Source organism: Molothrus aeneus, chromosome 2, assembly GCF_037042795.1.
Source record: "Molothrus aeneus isolate 106 chromosome 2, BPBGC_Maene_1.0, whole genome shotgun sequence".
Taxonomy (NCBI): domain Eukaryota; kingdom Metazoa; phylum Chordata; class Aves; order Passeriformes; family Icteridae; genus Molothrus; species Molothrus aeneus.
This window is the reverse complement of record NC_089647.1, coordinates 29,376,713-29,393,153: the sequence shown is the minus strand read 5'-3', so window position 1 is coordinate 29,393,153 and position 16,441 is coordinate 29,376,713. Positions and strand designations below refer to the sequence as shown.

At 47.8% G+C, this 16,441-nt stretch overlaps 1 protein-coding gene across 1 annotated transcript; it reads right to left on the bottom strand.

Moving 5' to 3' along the window:
• Positions 1 to 314: 314 nt before the first annotated feature.
• Positions 315 to 6,065, bottom strand: LOC136569679 (homeobox protein NANOG-like). The gene is made up of 4 exons (XM_066570049.1): positions 5,891 to 6,065; positions 2,510 to 2,784; positions 1,101 to 1,190; positions 315 to 677 (listed from the first exon to the last, which is right to left on the bottom strand). The coding sequence occupies exons 1-4, from the start codon at positions 6,063 to 6,065 to the stop codon at positions 315 to 317; spliced, it is 903 nt and encodes a 300-aa protein (XP_066426146.1).
• Between the last annotated feature and the right edge of the window lie 10,376 nt (positions 6,066 to 16,441).

Below are 16,441 nucleotides of genomic sequence, written 5' to 3'. Positions count from 1 at the left end.
TAAGAAGATCCAGGGCATAAGCTGTGTAGACAGATCTTGGGCTTTGCTGTAAGGGAGCTTGGTTGTCAGTGCCAATCAAGAAAGGAATGTGTGTGTGCACATGTATGGGCACAGAAATAAGGGCTCTGTGTGCGTGTACCTGGGCAAACAGGTTTGGGTCTCTGCACAGCTGCATGTCTGCAGGCACACATCTGGATGCCAAAACAGGTTTTAGCTACAAGGTGTCCCTGAGGTGGCCAGCACACGAATAACAAAAGGAGAGATGGGAATAAGATTTAATTCCTGGCTGCCCAAGTACCCCACATCCACAGTGCTTAGGAATGATAAAGATGATGGCTGGCAGCAGTTGGGAAAGGAGCCCCCATGGTGGCTGAGTGGTGAAAATTACAGCCATCCCCTGTCTTGGAGCCTGGATATTCCACACTGCCAGGATAGCTGTGGTAAAAGTCTACTTTGTGCTGAGCAATGAAGCCCACTGTCTGCTGGACACTGCAGGTCCCCCCGCCTTTGCCAAAGACTCCTCCATCCTCGCTGGTCAGGATTGTGTAAGCATTCTGCCCTGCTCCATAGTGCTGACAGGGGGCAGGCATGGTTTGCACGTTGCCGGCTGTGGTGATGGGGTAGCCCTGGTGGAATTTGGGGTGCACGTCCAGGTAAGTTCCGCTCTGGAAGCCACTCTGAAAGGGAAGGTAAAGAGTCAGAACACAGAGCTTCTCCATTGGTGTCCACAGGCCTGACATGTACTGGGGCTCTGTCCCTTCACATTTCATATTCTCTATTGACCAGCAGCAATGGCATGGAGGACAAGAAGAACTATGTCCGTTCCCATAGTTCAGGGGTGGATACACAATCATATATACATTCATATATACATAAGAGGAAAACAGCTTTTCCCTGGAAACATTTCTGTGGTATAGCCAGCCCACTGCTGGGCTACCACCAGTACACATGGTGTGGTGCCCAGTCTGTGCCTCTGTGCTGAGCAAACCAGAAGGCCAGGTACGCTCACACTCGTATGCTTCAGTTGCCCCCATGGAGGAAATAGGGGACTGATCTGCCCAAACAGAAGAGCCATGATGAGCCATGTGCTGTGTTCTTACTTGAGTGAGACACTGAGCCCGTTCGCTCCACAGGCTCTGCTTCTGGCACCTTTTCAGCTTCATCCTCCGGTTCTGGAACCAAGTCTTCACCTGGGAGGGGAAGGGAAAGCAAAGAAAATGTCAGCAAAGGAGAGGGAAAAACAAATGTAACCAAATTCACAAGCAGGAAGAACCAGAGGGAGTGACCAGATGGCAGAGATACATGGGCAGCAGCAGATAAAAGCCTTTAGGAACTCCTGTGGGGGTGTTGCCACGGGGAGAGGTCTGTCTAGCAGCCTCAGCAGGTGGCTAGTGCAACTGTGTGATGGGGGAGGGGGTGGCTCGGTGTCAAGAGACAGTGATAGCTGGGACGAATGAATTCATTCTGAACATGGACGTGAATGACTGGTGTAAATCAGATTTACCGACACCTCTACAAGCCCCCCGCACTTCAGGCAAACTTCTAAGACGCTGTTTCTGCATGTTTTCTAACAGAGAAGGGACAGACTTGCTCCTTGTCCCCAGCAGTTCCCAAATTCAAAGCTCCTTGCTGGGGCGAATTCCTGGGCCATTTCCCCCCGGGCTGTGTCTGCACTGTGAAAGCAGCCTTTGCAGGGATGTGGATTGAAGGAAAGAGCAGACTGTCCCACCTGCCTTGCTCCTGACAGAACCAGTTCAGTGTGTGCACTTAAAATGCACATATAGCTTTTTTAGTCGCAGGGCACCCCGGCCACCATGCCCAGCTCTGGGATTCAAATTTCAGCAAGATTTTGGACTTGTAACTGCGAGCTCTTGTGCCCCATTGCCCAGCCCCCCCTGCTTTAGGAAAGCAACATTGGAGGCAGCATCATTTCACTACACACAACCTACCTGGAGATCAGCAGAGACCCTAAAGGGCAGTGATGTGTGAACCTAGCAGCACCCATGGGGAGGAGGGAGCACATGTCAAGCAGCCAGGCAGAGCTGAGTCTGGAGCATTATTAGATACTGGACAAGATAAGACCCAGGAGACACTAGCAAGAGCTTTCAGCATGTTGCAGCAGCCCTGTGATTCAGAGAATAGATGCATGCCAGGGTTTCTGAGAAGTTCACAGTGCATGAAAAAAATCTGTGAAGTGCTGCAAAGCCCAGGGTAGAGACTGTTTGTGGTGAACAACATATTCATCACTGGGTTTGCAATTCTACTACGGGTGTTGGTAACAGAACCCTTGACTGACCCCCGACTTGGGAGGCCCAAATGAGGTGCCACTGACCCCTCTATCTGCAAAACTGCTTCTGATGTCTGGGCATGAATAAGCAGGAGAGCAACTGTTAGCTGGCACCTTCGCCTCAGTCCCTGCTGGGCACTCATCTTTCCATCCTGGCACTCCCTTAAGTGACCACTCAGCCACTGTGAGATTGCTACACTGTGGGTCAAAGTCTCTGTTCACCTGCTTGTAGGTGAGCCCCAGGGCAACAGCCAGCTCCCGGATCTGCTGGGGGCTGAGGTACTTCTGGCTCTGGAAGCGCTGGTGCAGGGTTAGCAGCTGCTCCTTGGAGAAAGCTGTCCGGCTCTTGGTCTTCCTGATCCCCTCCACACCATATTCTCTGCCCTTTTGAGACTTAGCTGAAGGCTGTGGGGATGAGGATGAGGAATGTGGACTGGTGGCTGAATCTGGTGTGAATTGGCTGAAATTCCCAGAACTGGATGAAGCTGGGGACACTTCTATAAATAAAAAGAAAATGAGAAAAGGTCTAAGAGACAAAATGTTTAGCTGTAAGGGTATGAGCATGCTCCCTGCCTGCTGTAGAGTTCCTTGCCTACCAGACAGGAGCTTTTTAGAAGCAAAGGCTTGTGTGGCCCTCCTTTCTTCACAGAGCTGTGAGCACAGACAAGTACACTGAGAGCGAGCAGCTTCCCAGCTCAGTCCCCCTGGGATCTTCATGACTCCCTTCTGCCAGGCAGAAAAGTCAGGGCAGGGAGCGGTGCAAAAGCGTGGTGCACATTGGTTCACAGTGAACTCTCCTCCTCCAGATGGCCTCAATAATATTTCAGTCTGATTGTGGTGTAAAAAGGCCTTGTCATGACTGCAAGCATAGCTCTGGGTTGCTGGCTGGGCTCCCCAGAACTGCCTGCCCAGCAATACCAAGGCACTCAACAGAGACAAAACAGCCTCTGACCAGGGTGTACAGTGGGGCAGAGCAGCCAGTGCTCACAGTGAGGGCAGCAGGTGGAGAACATCAGGCAATGGATATTGGCTCAGTCCTGTTTGCCTTTGTCTCCCACCACAGACCATGCCACTGCTGGAGACACTATAGGTGGAAGGAGCTATTTGTCTGAGAGGGGCTTTTGGTGAGAGAAGAATGAAGGAAAGGAATGTCACACGGAAAAGGAGAGGGAGAGGAAAGGTGGGTATGTGAAACAGGTGAAAGGAGGCAGTAATCCTGTACCAGGGACATAGGGGATAAAATTCAAGAGTGCAGAGGAAGGCATTCAAGCCCCTTCTAATTTGTCCTGGTATATGTCTTAAGGAATCTCTGTTGATGGCAAAGTTGAGATAAAGACCTGAGGGAAAAGTTTCCTGAACAATCTGGGCTCCTAGTGAAGACAAAACCTGCCAAGATGCAAAGTCATTCAGGCTGCAGGAATAAGAAAATGTGTCACATGCCAGATTACTGGGGTCTGAGAGAGGCTGAGACCCCTCAGGCCAACCTGACTGAAGGGCTGTGATACCAGTCACTCCTCTTTCCCCTAACTACAATGATGAATCTGCCCATCCCTCCCTCCTCCAGCTACTCTGTCTGCAAACTGTCCTGCATGGTCTATCCCCTCTCATCCTACTGGAAGTGCAGTGAATGGAGCAGTGCCATTTCAGTACACACCTTCTGACTACTGAGCCCAACCAATGTCTCCCAACCTCCTTAAGAGTCACCCTGAGAGCTGTGACACTGAGACACTCTCCTCAATCACCAGAGCACATGTCCAGAGCAAAGCACTGATGTCCCCTGGAGGAATGGGCTTCCCACCCATCCTACAAAACCTTTCCTTCTTCTGTCCTAAGCTGAGAGTCTACTAAGCAATCACTGAAAAGCCTTGGAGTCCTGTTGGACCTCAGAAAGGTGGCCACATCTGTGGTAGTGTGCCCCTTGTAACTCTCCTGACAGAGGCATGCCTGTCTCTGTGGTGCCTGCCACTCAAGGCTTGCCTGCTCTGGGCCATTTGCTGTCCCTAGGAGATGACAGCACCCAGAGCAGGGGCTGGGTGAACAGCCAGGGGTGTAGTGGGGCAGGTTTCCAGCACTGGGGAGTGGGGCCATGAGGACAGCAAAGGGATTCTGTCTGCAAGCAGGAAAAGGCTGTCAGCAGAAGAGGTGCAAGGACCTGTAGTGTTATGTGCATGGGTTAGACGGCAGAGCCTTGAGGAAGCTGAACATCAGTGACCTGGCTGCATGGAAAGCTAAAACTTCATGTGGTATCACAGGATGCTTGGATCCTGCAGGCTGTGCAGTAAAAACCTGATAGGGAAGAAATGAGTATGCTGGGAACATGGGCCTGGAAAACAGGAAAGTCTCCTGTTAGACAGGAACCACAGCGAGACACTGTAGAACTAAAGCTCCCCCAGGCTGCTGCTTGACCTGTCATCCCAAAGCCCAATGAAATGTATCGTGTGCAGCTTGAGCTCAGGACAAAAGTGCTCCTTCTCCCATGAGAAGAGAGGAAAGGAGAGAGGAAGCAAGAAACACAAACCACAGTGCAACAAATACGAACATGAAAGCCTATAACAGACCCACTCCCACAAGGCCTTGACATCTGTAAGCTTTGACTTCTGCAACGGGGCTCTCTCTGAGAGAGGCATGAGGGCATTTGAAGATGGGGTTAAAGTCTATGTACCAAACCCAACACGGGCACACAGAATCCATCTGCCCACTGCCTTTGTTGGGCAGGCAGCATGCAGAGAGGCTACGTGGCAGGTAGCCACATGTGAGTAGCCATAGGCACTCTGCATGAGCCTGGAGCTTCCCACAGCAACTGACAGCTTGAAAGTGGCATCCCAAAACCTGGCTCTCCTCCCACTCTTTTACCTTGCTAGGGTGCTGCCCTGCTGACCATGATGTGGGGCTGGGCGAAAACCCGCTCTTATCAGCTCTTCTATTGCCCCTCACTGGACTGGGAGAGGAATGGCAGGAACAGAAAATGGTCACTCTGGTGACGCCTGGGACTTTTTGGTTAAAAAGGGAAAGGCAAAGCAACCAGAGCACAGAAATAAGAGGGAAATAGACGAAAATGGCAAAATGAAAGAAGCAGTGTAATAATGCGAGATTTAAAGGAGCAGATCTTCCAGCACCCAGTGATTCAGAGCAGGCCTTGGCTCATGATTAATAAGTGCATAAAGGATGCAAGGAGTTTGTAAGAGGATGAGGGATGCCACAAGAAGTATCTCCAGGATCTGTTTCTCTCGATGGCACAAATGACAGCATTTAACGAAAAGGAGGCCCAGACATCCCCGCACCAAGAACCATGAACTTCCATAAGACCAAGTTGTCACTCTGCCCTTCAGCCTGGAGAACAGACCTGACAGTGCCTCGACTCTTTCCGGCTCTTTTGAGGCTTAGGAAACCAGCTGGCAACCACCCAAGAAAAGTAGCATGGAAGAGTGGTGTGACTGGCCAAGGTCACCCCTCCTCCTTGCCTACCACAGCGCACTTTGCCCGGGTCACGCACTAGAAAACCAAGGCAGGGAAAGAGAAAAATCCGCTCAAAGTCATTTGAGCCTGACCTGGGAGCAGAGTTATCCTGGGGGTCACCTCCAGGATGTAGCTGCAAGGCCTTACCTGCCGTGTGCCTCCTGCCCGCAGCCTGCGGAGAGTGCCCGGCGTGTCCGGCGGGCCCGGCCGCTGTGGGGGCCTGTGCTGCGGCCCCCGCCGCGCTCCAGCAGAGCTCCAGGTGGCCCCGGGCAGCCCCGCCGGGGTACGCGGGGCACGGCGGCAGCGCCAAGTGCGCGCACATGGGCAGCGGCCGCAGGGGCGGATCCCCCCTCACGCCAGCTGTCACCTCCACCTGGGGGCAGGTCCCACCACCGAGCTGAGGCGGCCCCGAAGCGCAGACAGGCCTTTATAGCCGGCCATTGCCTGCCCCGGACCGCAATATCCACCGCGGCCCGCTCCTCCGGGCTCTTTGTCATGGTAAAGAGGCCGATCGGTGGGGTGGGGACGGGGCAGGGGGGAGGGAAAGCAGCGCTCGGAATGGCATCAGGACTCAAATATGTCCCCTCTGAATTCTTCCCATTCTGCAGGTTCCTCAGTCACACCTGAGCAGGGTCCGACCCAGAGCCCCAGGACAACTCCTCCCCTTGCTTCTGTGGGCTCTGCTGGGCTTGTCGCGGCTCAGAATGCCCTGAGCGCGGATGTCCCGTACAAGACAGATGTTCCCTGCATTGGGAGAGCACATCCCGGCCCGTCTCCACCACGGCGAGGGCACAGCAGCTGAATCTGGTGCTGAGCTGCTCCGGACCGTGCCGGCTAAACCCACACCCTGCCCTGGGCTTGTGGGGAGGGTTCTGAGACCTTTGCTTTGTGGCTTGTGTGACACTGACACCTTCCTAGGATCCACAGACACCCCCTACTGACCTGGCAGCACCTCCCATACTCTTGATGCAGATGTCAGAGATGGGAGAGGGGAGGGAAATGAGTAAGAATTACAGCTGGGGACTAGAACATACTTTTCTTCTTCTTCTTTTCTCTCATTTTTTAACTGAGAAGGAATTTCCTTCATACAGGCCTTCGAGGGAGCCAGCTGAAAATGTGTTTGGCCCATCTTCAACAAGCCTGTGCCAGAGCAAACTCAGAAACACTGGGCAAGTCACATCCAACACCAGATCTCACTTTGCAGAGCAGGCTCAGAAATCTCAGTTGGCTGGTCTCTAGGGGGACAACCAGCAGAGGCATTTTCATTGTGGAGCTAGGAAAAGATCGAGTGTATGTAAGGTCCACAGCTAACAGATTTGCTTGCCCACGGCAAAGCACATCCTTTTATTTGTGTAGCCTTGGCTGTGGCCTTTGTCAGGCTGCTGCAGGTTGTTTGGAATAAAGGAGATGAAGAGTTTCCTTTAGGACAGGGTTAGCTGATGTTTCTTGACATATGGCCTACCCAAGGGGGACAGGCACCTGCAGAGCTGTTCATTAAATAACTAAAGGTAAGTGAGTGAGATATAGAATTCATCTCTGGGCCTGCAGATTGGGCTTGTTTTGGTCCCCTCTCTTCAGCAGGTTTTGCTCTACCTGTATTTAGGTAATTAAACCAATAAATTTTATTGCTTTAATTTCAAAAGACATCTCACTAATGTCCATTTCTCAGTAGAGATCTGGAAGTCCCAGAGATAATTAAAATACTTCTTGCTAGAACCAGCCCTGCTTTGGCACCAGGACACGTGCATACCTCCTGTCAGAAGCTCAGATCTGAAGGTGCTGATCTGCAGAAGTGTAAAATGATGTCAAATGGTCAGTCCTTTCACTCCTCTGAACCTCATTACTTCACCAATGCTTGTTGCTGCTTTCATCCCAAGCCTGTGCTAGCATCCCAGTACCTGCCAGGAGGGCAGAGGGGCACCTGCTTGCTGTCAGTATTCAAGTATCAGCAGGGAGAAGATGCAGACAGGTGGAGGAAAGCAACAGAAATAGGAAGTAGAATTTAGATCAGTTTAAAAGGACATGGAACACCACTTTTACCAGGACTTGTGCTGCTGCTCTGTGCCCCATGGCAGGTCACTAGTCATGGCTTCCCTGTCTGCAGAGACACTTTCCCATGAGGTGCAGACTGGAGGGAGCTAGGGACCTGGCTAAAGTCTCTTTAACTTGGCACTGAGTTTTATGTTTTCTGTTTGCATGAAACATTTTTTACTTTACAAACTGCAGGGATTGACATATCTCTGCACAAGAACAGCACATTTTAATGTTAAATTTACTTGAAAAACTTAAAGCAAAAAAAGGGCTTTTGAGCACATCTGACTCAATAGAAACACAAGAGCATCCTGAATATGTCAATTATGCTGCTACAGCCTCTACATTTGCTTTGGCTCATGTCTCACTTCTGAATCATTCCACATTTCAGAGCTGCAGTGCCACAAGAGTTGAGATCACTGTCCCTCACACCTGCCCTCAAGCCCTAGCTAATTAAGCACCAGTTACATGAGCTGTTCAGAGCTTGGGACCCCACTGGGCAGCTCCACTGCCACCAGTTAAGGAGGACGTTATGTTCTCCTTCTTACTCATGCCTGGCCTCTTAACCATATACTGGTGTTCAAATTCTCATGCCCTTAAGCTGCAGTTAGGATATGAAACCAAGGTAGCAGAGCTGGGAGGTATCAACATCTCTTTTTAGGATTGTTGAACCTGAAGACCTGGCAGAAAACACGGTGTGGGTGCTGGTGTGGGTGGCAGTGGGGGTCTGTGTAGCTGTTGGGAGTTTCACTGGCTGAGCACTTCACACTTGATCTCATTGATTTCTGCTGCTTCTGAAGGTGTCTGGGATCTTTCCTACAAGGTGCCCAGAGGCCATAATAAACCAGTGTAGTCACTTGCACTACAAAGTCCCTCTGGGCAGCAGCTGGGGAGGAGGGTGGTGTCACTGCTGGGAGCAGAGCCACTGCCATCCCCCGGCTGGACCAGTGAGTGGGGCAGCACGGAGGGAGTCACCTACCCTGGGGGCAGGAGGGGGACCCAGGGGCAGAGGAGCTGAGGGAACCTCAGGGCCTCACTCCCCGTGGTTTCAGAGCAGCAGCACCTCTGAAGGAGCAGCTTATGTCCCCCACAAAATATGTGGCATGTGTCTTGGCATCAAACCAAGCCTGGCTGGTTTGGGACTGTTTTGTTCCAGACCTGGCACAAATGCTCACTGTTATTTGACAATGCTGAGTATGGTTTTGGTTAGTTACTCAAAGATTGTTAATGCAGTTGTTTTAAGAAAAAGGCTTTGATAGTACTGTTTTATAATATTTCTCCTTTATTTTTTTTTGAAGCCTCAAACAAATGTCCTGCTTTGTTAAACATTTGTAGGGCTGTTGTGACCACTACTATTGATACTAATGGCTTAATCAAAAGTATTTTAAGAGCAAAAAATTGGAAAAATAATGCAGTTTGAAGGATAAGAAGCAAAGTAGCTAAAACATTCCCACATTGCAACATTACTACTCTGTTCCTCCTTTTAACCACTTTGTTCAGCATGTTAATTCTTTAATCATAACTTGAATTTGAATTTGCCTCTCTTAAAGCACCATACTTTTCTCAGACTTTTTTTTTTTGTGACTTCTTTTGGTGATTTCTACATTTTTTTCTTTGCTTTCTGTGAGACTGTGCTGTAATCTAATTAGATCCCTGTGCTTGCCTAGTGTCACAATGACCTTGTACTCTTTATAAATATTGTTAATGAGTCTGCAAAAGAAAAGGGTTTTTTTCTTGCTAACACACATGGCTTTGCTGAACTAAGATTAGGCAGGGGAAAGGAGAATTTATTCTGAAAAAACATAAATGTGCTGCTACTTTCTGGGGGTTTTATGTGTATCTTACTGGGCTGAAAAATTCTGAAAGGGGTAAAATAACTTCCCGTTGAGGGAATATAGCCAAATTTCATTTGGGTGATCATAAAAAGAAAAAAAAAGGAAAAGTATTCATTTTCTGTTTTTCCACTGTTCTCAGCCTAAGGCTGGTCAGAACTGGTACTTGGCTGTACATAGCAGCCATCCAGAGCCACAAAAAAGTAAGTTAAGACCCCTCAGGGCTGAAAGTTGTAAGGGGATCTATGGTAACACCTACCTAAAAAGACTGGGGGAGGGTCTAGAAAGCTTGCAAACCTTAAATAACATTTGTAAGTGTTTCCTAGCTGCCTTCAAATTTTCCTTCTGTAAATGTAATTTAGGACACAACTTCACTTGTTAAGTGGTTTTGCTTCATAAAGGAAGGGAACAGAGGGCCCCTTCTCTTAAATTACTCAGAGTAATAAAAGCCCAACTTATTTTTCTGTGCAAAATTTTTCAGTAAGATCAGTGAAAGGTAAAAATTAAAATCTGTGCCACAGCCATAACATAAATTCCTCTCTCCCCTCCTCTTTTTTTTTTCTATTTTTTTCTTTTTATCTGTGTAGTAAAAAAAAAAAAGTAAAGGTCAATAAATGAATGGGCCTAGTTTCCAACAAAGCAGTTTAGGACAAGCTGTTGATCATTATTGTGAGATGGATTTTTCTGCTCATACATCCTTCCTGGAGTCCTTCACACAGTCAAGCCCTCAAAGAGAAGTATAGTTTGACACTTATGCCAAGAGGAAGATCAAACTGGAAAAAATGATCTGTCAGTGTTGCCACACTCCCACAGTCTCCTGGGTCTCACTTGTAGGATTTTACTTCCCATTTTGGCAGAAAAAGGTGTGATCAGTGTAGGCAGAAGAGAAGGCCTGGACAATATTACCACATCTACCACTTTTAGTCTCATTCCAACATAGATCTCTTGGAATGTAGTAGACTCCTCTGCTCTCACACATCCTTCACAAAGCCCAGGCTAGCTTCTCTGCCTTGTCTTCAGGTTTAAAGGGCACCTGTGGTTGCTAGCCAAAACAATTTCCTTGGCTGTATGGCTAGAAGTTATGGCAAATACAGCTAATTCTCATCCAGCTTGATGCTGCTGTGCATTTCCCACCCCAAAGTGTCTGTCTGTGCCAGGCATGTGCTACCAACTGAAAGAGATGTGAGAGTCTGGCATCAGAAATGGAAGGTGGAGTTTCCTCCCTATTCAATACAAGTTTTCACTTTGAAGAAATAAGTTTGCGTATAAAATTACAGCAAGGCTACACTCCAGATCCACCATGTCTAAGTTCCCTGCAATAAAGGGTCTTAACGGCTGTTAATGTCATCTGTGGTATATTTCCTCCCAGAAAAGGAGAAGGGAGGGTTTTTATAATGCTTGTTTCTTTTTTGGTACTTGAACTGTTTCCCCTTTAACAAAAGCTATGAAGATTTTTTTATGGTGGTTGTTGCCACAGCACCAAGCTGTCTGAAGTCTTGAAATCTCAAATCATGTTTAACTAGTTTGGGTCATGCATAGCATTTTAATCTAAATGTGCATATGGAGAAAACACTCCCCCACCACTGGAAAACTCATCTGGTCCTACAGAGATGTGGTCCCTGTGTGACATTCTCCAAACTTGCTCCTAGGCAAATTTTTCAAGTAATTCCCACTTAGGTGAAATTAAAAAAAACACAGGTCCCCATGGCTCCTCTACCAGTTCAGTTGTCAATACCTGGAAGTACATCCACTAATCCAGCACTTTGATACTAGGTTTTGACCATAACATTTGGATTGGATTAGGCTCAATATATGTTTTCCATGTTCTTTCCATGGTTTTCACTCATCTTGCTCCACGACCAGTGGATCAGTGCACAGTCTCATGGGGGAATGGTGAAAGGGTCTTCAATACCTTGTGCGGATGTGGCAGATGAGTAGAGGGTGAGCTGGCAGGGAAAGCTGCCCACAGAACAAGGCACAAAGATGTTGGGACACCTCTGCACGGGTGTAAATTACAGAGAGAGCAGGTGATGGATTTTGGCAGGGGGGAAGAAAGTTAGAGGTTTCCCAGTTGCATTAAATGCAGACAAAGGCTGCCTTAAGGGGGTTATAGGCCCTGGAATATCAAACCTTGAAGACTCTTTGACATATCTAAGGCTGGAAGAAGAATGTAGTGGTCTCCTTTTCCAGTCACCGACTCTGGTATCTGGGATTCCACCAGCAAAAATGTGCCAGGAATTAAGTCTCCCCAGACAGAGATAACATAGCAGAGCTCTGATCAAGGGACTGATATCAAAGGAGCAAATCTTTCAGCCCCGGGGATGAATCATCAGAGCAGTTTATTCCAACCTTTTCTCCTTTCAAGTATCAGGTTCAATTGCAGCAACGGCAGCACAAAAGGCTTCGTCATTCTAGGTGCTGAAAAGGCAGGGAAAACACAACCAGGAGGAATGGAATTCACAGGTGATACAAGACTGGGAGTGTGTTGCAAATACCACAGAGAACAAAGAAGTGATGTAAAAGGATCCTATCTTGCTTGGGCAGGGAGGAAGAAGAAAAGATGGGGGCTGGTCATGCACCTGAAGAGAAAGGATCCCCAAAGTTAAGTATTCAAAGGAAGATGCCTAGAAAGCACAGCATGGGAGGAAAATTAAAAAAAAAAAAGGTAGGCAAAAGAAATGCACATTTGCCAGCTGAGATACACCAAATTCAAACAATAGCAATATTATTTTGCAGACATTCAAGCACTTGACAAAAATCCTTGTAATCGTATTTTCCTGCATGGGCAGACTGAGGCTGCATGTGGGCCCAGGAAAGGGCCTGTAATTGTACAGCATAGGCCACTCCTTGGCTAAGCAGGAACAGCTTGTCATTGCAAAAAACCTGTGCTTAAAGCTAAAAGGCACTACTAATACCACCCAGTTATGGTGAGGTTACACAAAGAAGGTCACATTCCGTTTTGTATGCCCTGCAAAAAGTGGGGATGAAGAGGAAAGAGAAGCCCCAGGGAAGAGCAGCAAGCACAGGAGTGTTATAAACCAGCTTCTCTCTGCCAAGCCAGTATCAAACCAGAACTGCAGCACCTCAGCCTCTCTGATTCTCAGCAATATGTGGATCTAATACTGTTACAGACAGGGGGAGATCGGTCTTGTCTGAAGGCATTCCCACTGCCTGTTCCACTCAAATTGTCCTACCTCCTACGAAGCAGGTGAGGACAGATGGAAATGGCTGAACTGGACAATTCTGGGAACTCTGATGAGAGTAGATGAGGTTGTGTGTCACTTCAGCTCCACCAGTTATTCACAGTCATCTCACCTGTACAGAGATGAGCTGGAGGGCCAAGCTAGGTCTGGTCCTCTGCCTCATCAGTGCTGGTTATGTCAGCTGATCATTCAACAGGCTTTCCTGGGATATCAGTCACATCATTGCTGGATCTTAATAAACTATGTTGTCAATGAGTCTGGTCCCCTCATGAAGCTGAATTAGCTCTGCAGAGAAAACAGGAGCAAGACCATTGACTCTGCAGAATGATCATTTATCTCTGAAGCCTGAAGCTCAAGTGCATGCCAGAAGCCACAGAACTGCTGCTGAGCTGTAGTCTGGCTTGGGCTGTGGTTTGGTGCTTGGGGATTTGGGTGGGAGGGAAGGAATTGCTTGTTTTGCAGGTTTGTGGCATGGCACTCATATTTCAGAGTGCCCTGTGCTTTGGCATGACACAATTTACCCCATGAGTTGTCAGCTGCCCTAAAAAATGCTTACTGATAATTTCATTGCAGGTGAATCTAAGCTTTGCAGGAATTGTTGGTGGGGGAGTGAATATCAGCCATACATACATATACATACATGGATACACATATATATACATATACATATATATATATATATATATATACACAATATACACACATACACACACACACACACACACACACACACGGCCTCTTTCAGCTATGAGACATCTGGGAAACACATGCTGCCAGCATGTTGCCACATAACCAGACATGTTTCCATGCCTGGAAAACAGGGTAACACAGAGTCAGCACACTCCACTGAGGCTGCACTCTGTAGCTTGTGTTTCCCTCAGGGCACTGTGCTGTAGCAGGAATGAGGCACCTCAGGAGCAAGGAAGAAATTCATGGCTCAAAGGTAATCAGCTTGTGGGGATGTAATGTTAAACTCATTGAGAAGGCAACGTGGGGGGGAAGGGGGTTGGGGTTGGGGTTGGTGGCCTGTGAAAATCTCAGCATGAAAAAAGGCAGGAAAGATTTTTTTAAATGAAATTATGGTATTCTTTTGGGAAAATACCACATAGTAGATGGAAGGACTAAGTGTGTTCAGGGGCAGAAGAAAATTGTTGAAGTACAAGAGAGGACTCAGAGATGGCCGGGTAATGCGAGCCCATCTTCATCCATACTTTCAGTTTACCCATTTCTGTGCTGTTTTGGCCCCTTTTTTGTGATAGCTGTGCCACTGATGTTGACCAATCACCCAAAGACAGTGTTAGCAAGGAGCATTCAGTCTTTTCAGCTCTAGTAATAGAGGCTTCCATGTACAAATACAGTCTCAGGTCTCTGGCTGCTGCTGGAAGAGACCTTGGTGCTGCATTGTACTCTTCCTGCAAGGCACCAAGTACATCAGAGGCAAACCACAGGCTCAGCAGGAATTTTGTGTCCCCTTTGCTACAGAGACCACTGAGAGTTTTGTGTGGGGACTAGGTCATTCTAGGACTAGGGGATCTGGGTGAAAATCTTGACTTTGTCTGTTGCAAAGCTGGGCTTGTGTGCATGGCTGTATGATTAGAGTAATTCAGCTTTTGCCCTTAGTTTCCCTGCAGAAGGAAGGAATTTGCAGATCTGCAAGCTGTGATCAAGGCTGTTAGCAGGCCTCCCTAGATGAGGCTGGGTGTGTGGACACTCTGTTCCTTTTCATAACACTACTGGCAAGAATCAAGCAGTGTCTGTGCAACCAGAGTGCTCACATCCACAGCTCACACAACACACGTGTGCTCAGCGTGGCTGTGCTCCAAAACCTTCCTGGCAGCCCCCGGTTCAGAGAGACTGGGAGCAGGGGCAGTACAATTGCTGTGGCTCCCAGATCTTCCAGCCAGCTGGCCCTGCAGCTGCCCAGCACTTCCAGTCTTGCAGTGCTTTGCACTGGGCAGGGAGACTATAACCCCTCTCCCTTGTGTCCCTCCTTCACCTTCTTTGCCTTTCATGTCAGGCATGATAAGGAGATGAGGAACCAGTCTGTGTTATGCCTCTGCAGTGTCCTTCATGGCAGGGCACTGCACAAGCAAAGGCACCCAGTACTCTGCACATCCAGGGTGCATCACAGTTTCCCAGGAGCTTTGCATTTCCATGGTCTCTATTTTTAAAGTGTCACTAGTGTGTCCTGACCCCGCCTTCAGCAGGATAAAGCATGCTCTCTCAGCTCAGTTTAGTTAATAAAAATGTTAAGTCCCAGTCAAGGAAAAGAACTGAAAATGTCTTTTCAAGAACCAACACTGGGCACTAAATCGTTGCTAAAGCCTAATTTCTAGTCAGCCCTGGTGTTTGTGCTTTGGCTACTCTGTCCTCACACACAGAGTCAGTCAGGAAGTGGACTGTCCAGTCACAAGGAAAAACGTTTCTCTTCCTTTACTTCTGTTTTTTTTCCCCCCATTTTTATTTTCTTATTTATTTCTTTTTTTTTCCCAATTACATTTGAAAAAAAGAAATCAGACTTGCTCACAGAAAAAGATGGCTCTAAACAGTCTTTTTGGAAACACCAAAACTATACACTAATATAACACTTTTAACTTTTCTTTGTGTGTGTGACCAGAGCATGCCAGCATACACCATTACCTATGAACTGCATATGATTGGTGTGAATGTCACCCTCGGGTCAGAATGAGAAAAAGGAGGAGCATAAAGGTGGTGGGGTGCTGCTCCACAAAAGCTTTGTCTCTTTCACAAAATAAGGAAATATACCGGCAAGTATTTCTCTCAACATTTCTGCATGGATAAGTTTTTCTGAGATGGACAAGCCCCTGCTGCAGGTTTCAGCAGTGGTGGTATCTGCCCACACTGGGCTTTGCTGACGTTGGCCTTGGCCAGTTCTATTTGGATCTTGTCTTGCATTACCTACCACAGGTAGGAAGAAATCTTTGCTTTGTGCTTATGGCCAGGCTGCTTCTGGTTTACCACTGGGAGACCTTCAGTCCAGCTGAGCCAGCTGTATCTTGCATGCCCATCAGTTTTACCTGCCTGTGGCACTTAAAAGGTCCTGTGCATTTTATCAGTTTCCACTGACTTTATGCAGGTTGCTCTGAGTGGCAGCTGACAATAAATTCCAATGGCAGATACTGTGTGTAAAATGCATGCTTTGGTCATGTTTCTCCTCGGGTTCCTGTGAAAAATCTCATTCTGCCGACAATTGTGTGTACTATTTTCTGTTTTTCAGGATGTGAGTAAGTTTCTGAAGATGTTATTGCTCACATCCTGTGGGGCAGTTGCAATCTAGTCTACATGGATCTCAGACACAGACTTAAACGTGCCACTTTCATAACCCAGAGAAAATATACCTCCAGTGTGCTTCACTGAAATTTTAAAAGGTCTCCTGTCATCTCTCACCATACCCAACTCCCTCACTGTCATGGTTGTTACAACTTGACAGTGCTGAATTTACCAAATCTAGTCCAATCTCTGTGCCAATATGATGTAGCTACATGGCTGAAAAACTGCTGTGATGCAGCTGGAGACAGCAGCAAGACAGGTCCCTACTAAAAAAACCACCCCACAATTAATAAGTAGACGTGGGTGTAGAAACTCAGTAGGAAATACTGAGGCAACATTTG

Coding starts and splice junctions, on each gene's coding strand:
- LOC136569679 (XM_066570049.1), bottom strand. CDS start 6,065: ATGTGCGCGCACTTGGCGCTGCCGCCGTGCCCCGCGTACCCCGGCGGG. Junction 2,785..5,890: donor GGGCAGGAGGCACACGGCAG/GTAAGGCCTTGC, acceptor TTTTATTTATAG/AAGTGTCCCCAGCTTCATCC. Junction 1,191..2,509: donor TGGGGCTCACCTACAAGCAG/GTGAACAGAGAC, acceptor TTCCCCTCCCAG/GTGAAGACTTGGTTCCAGAA.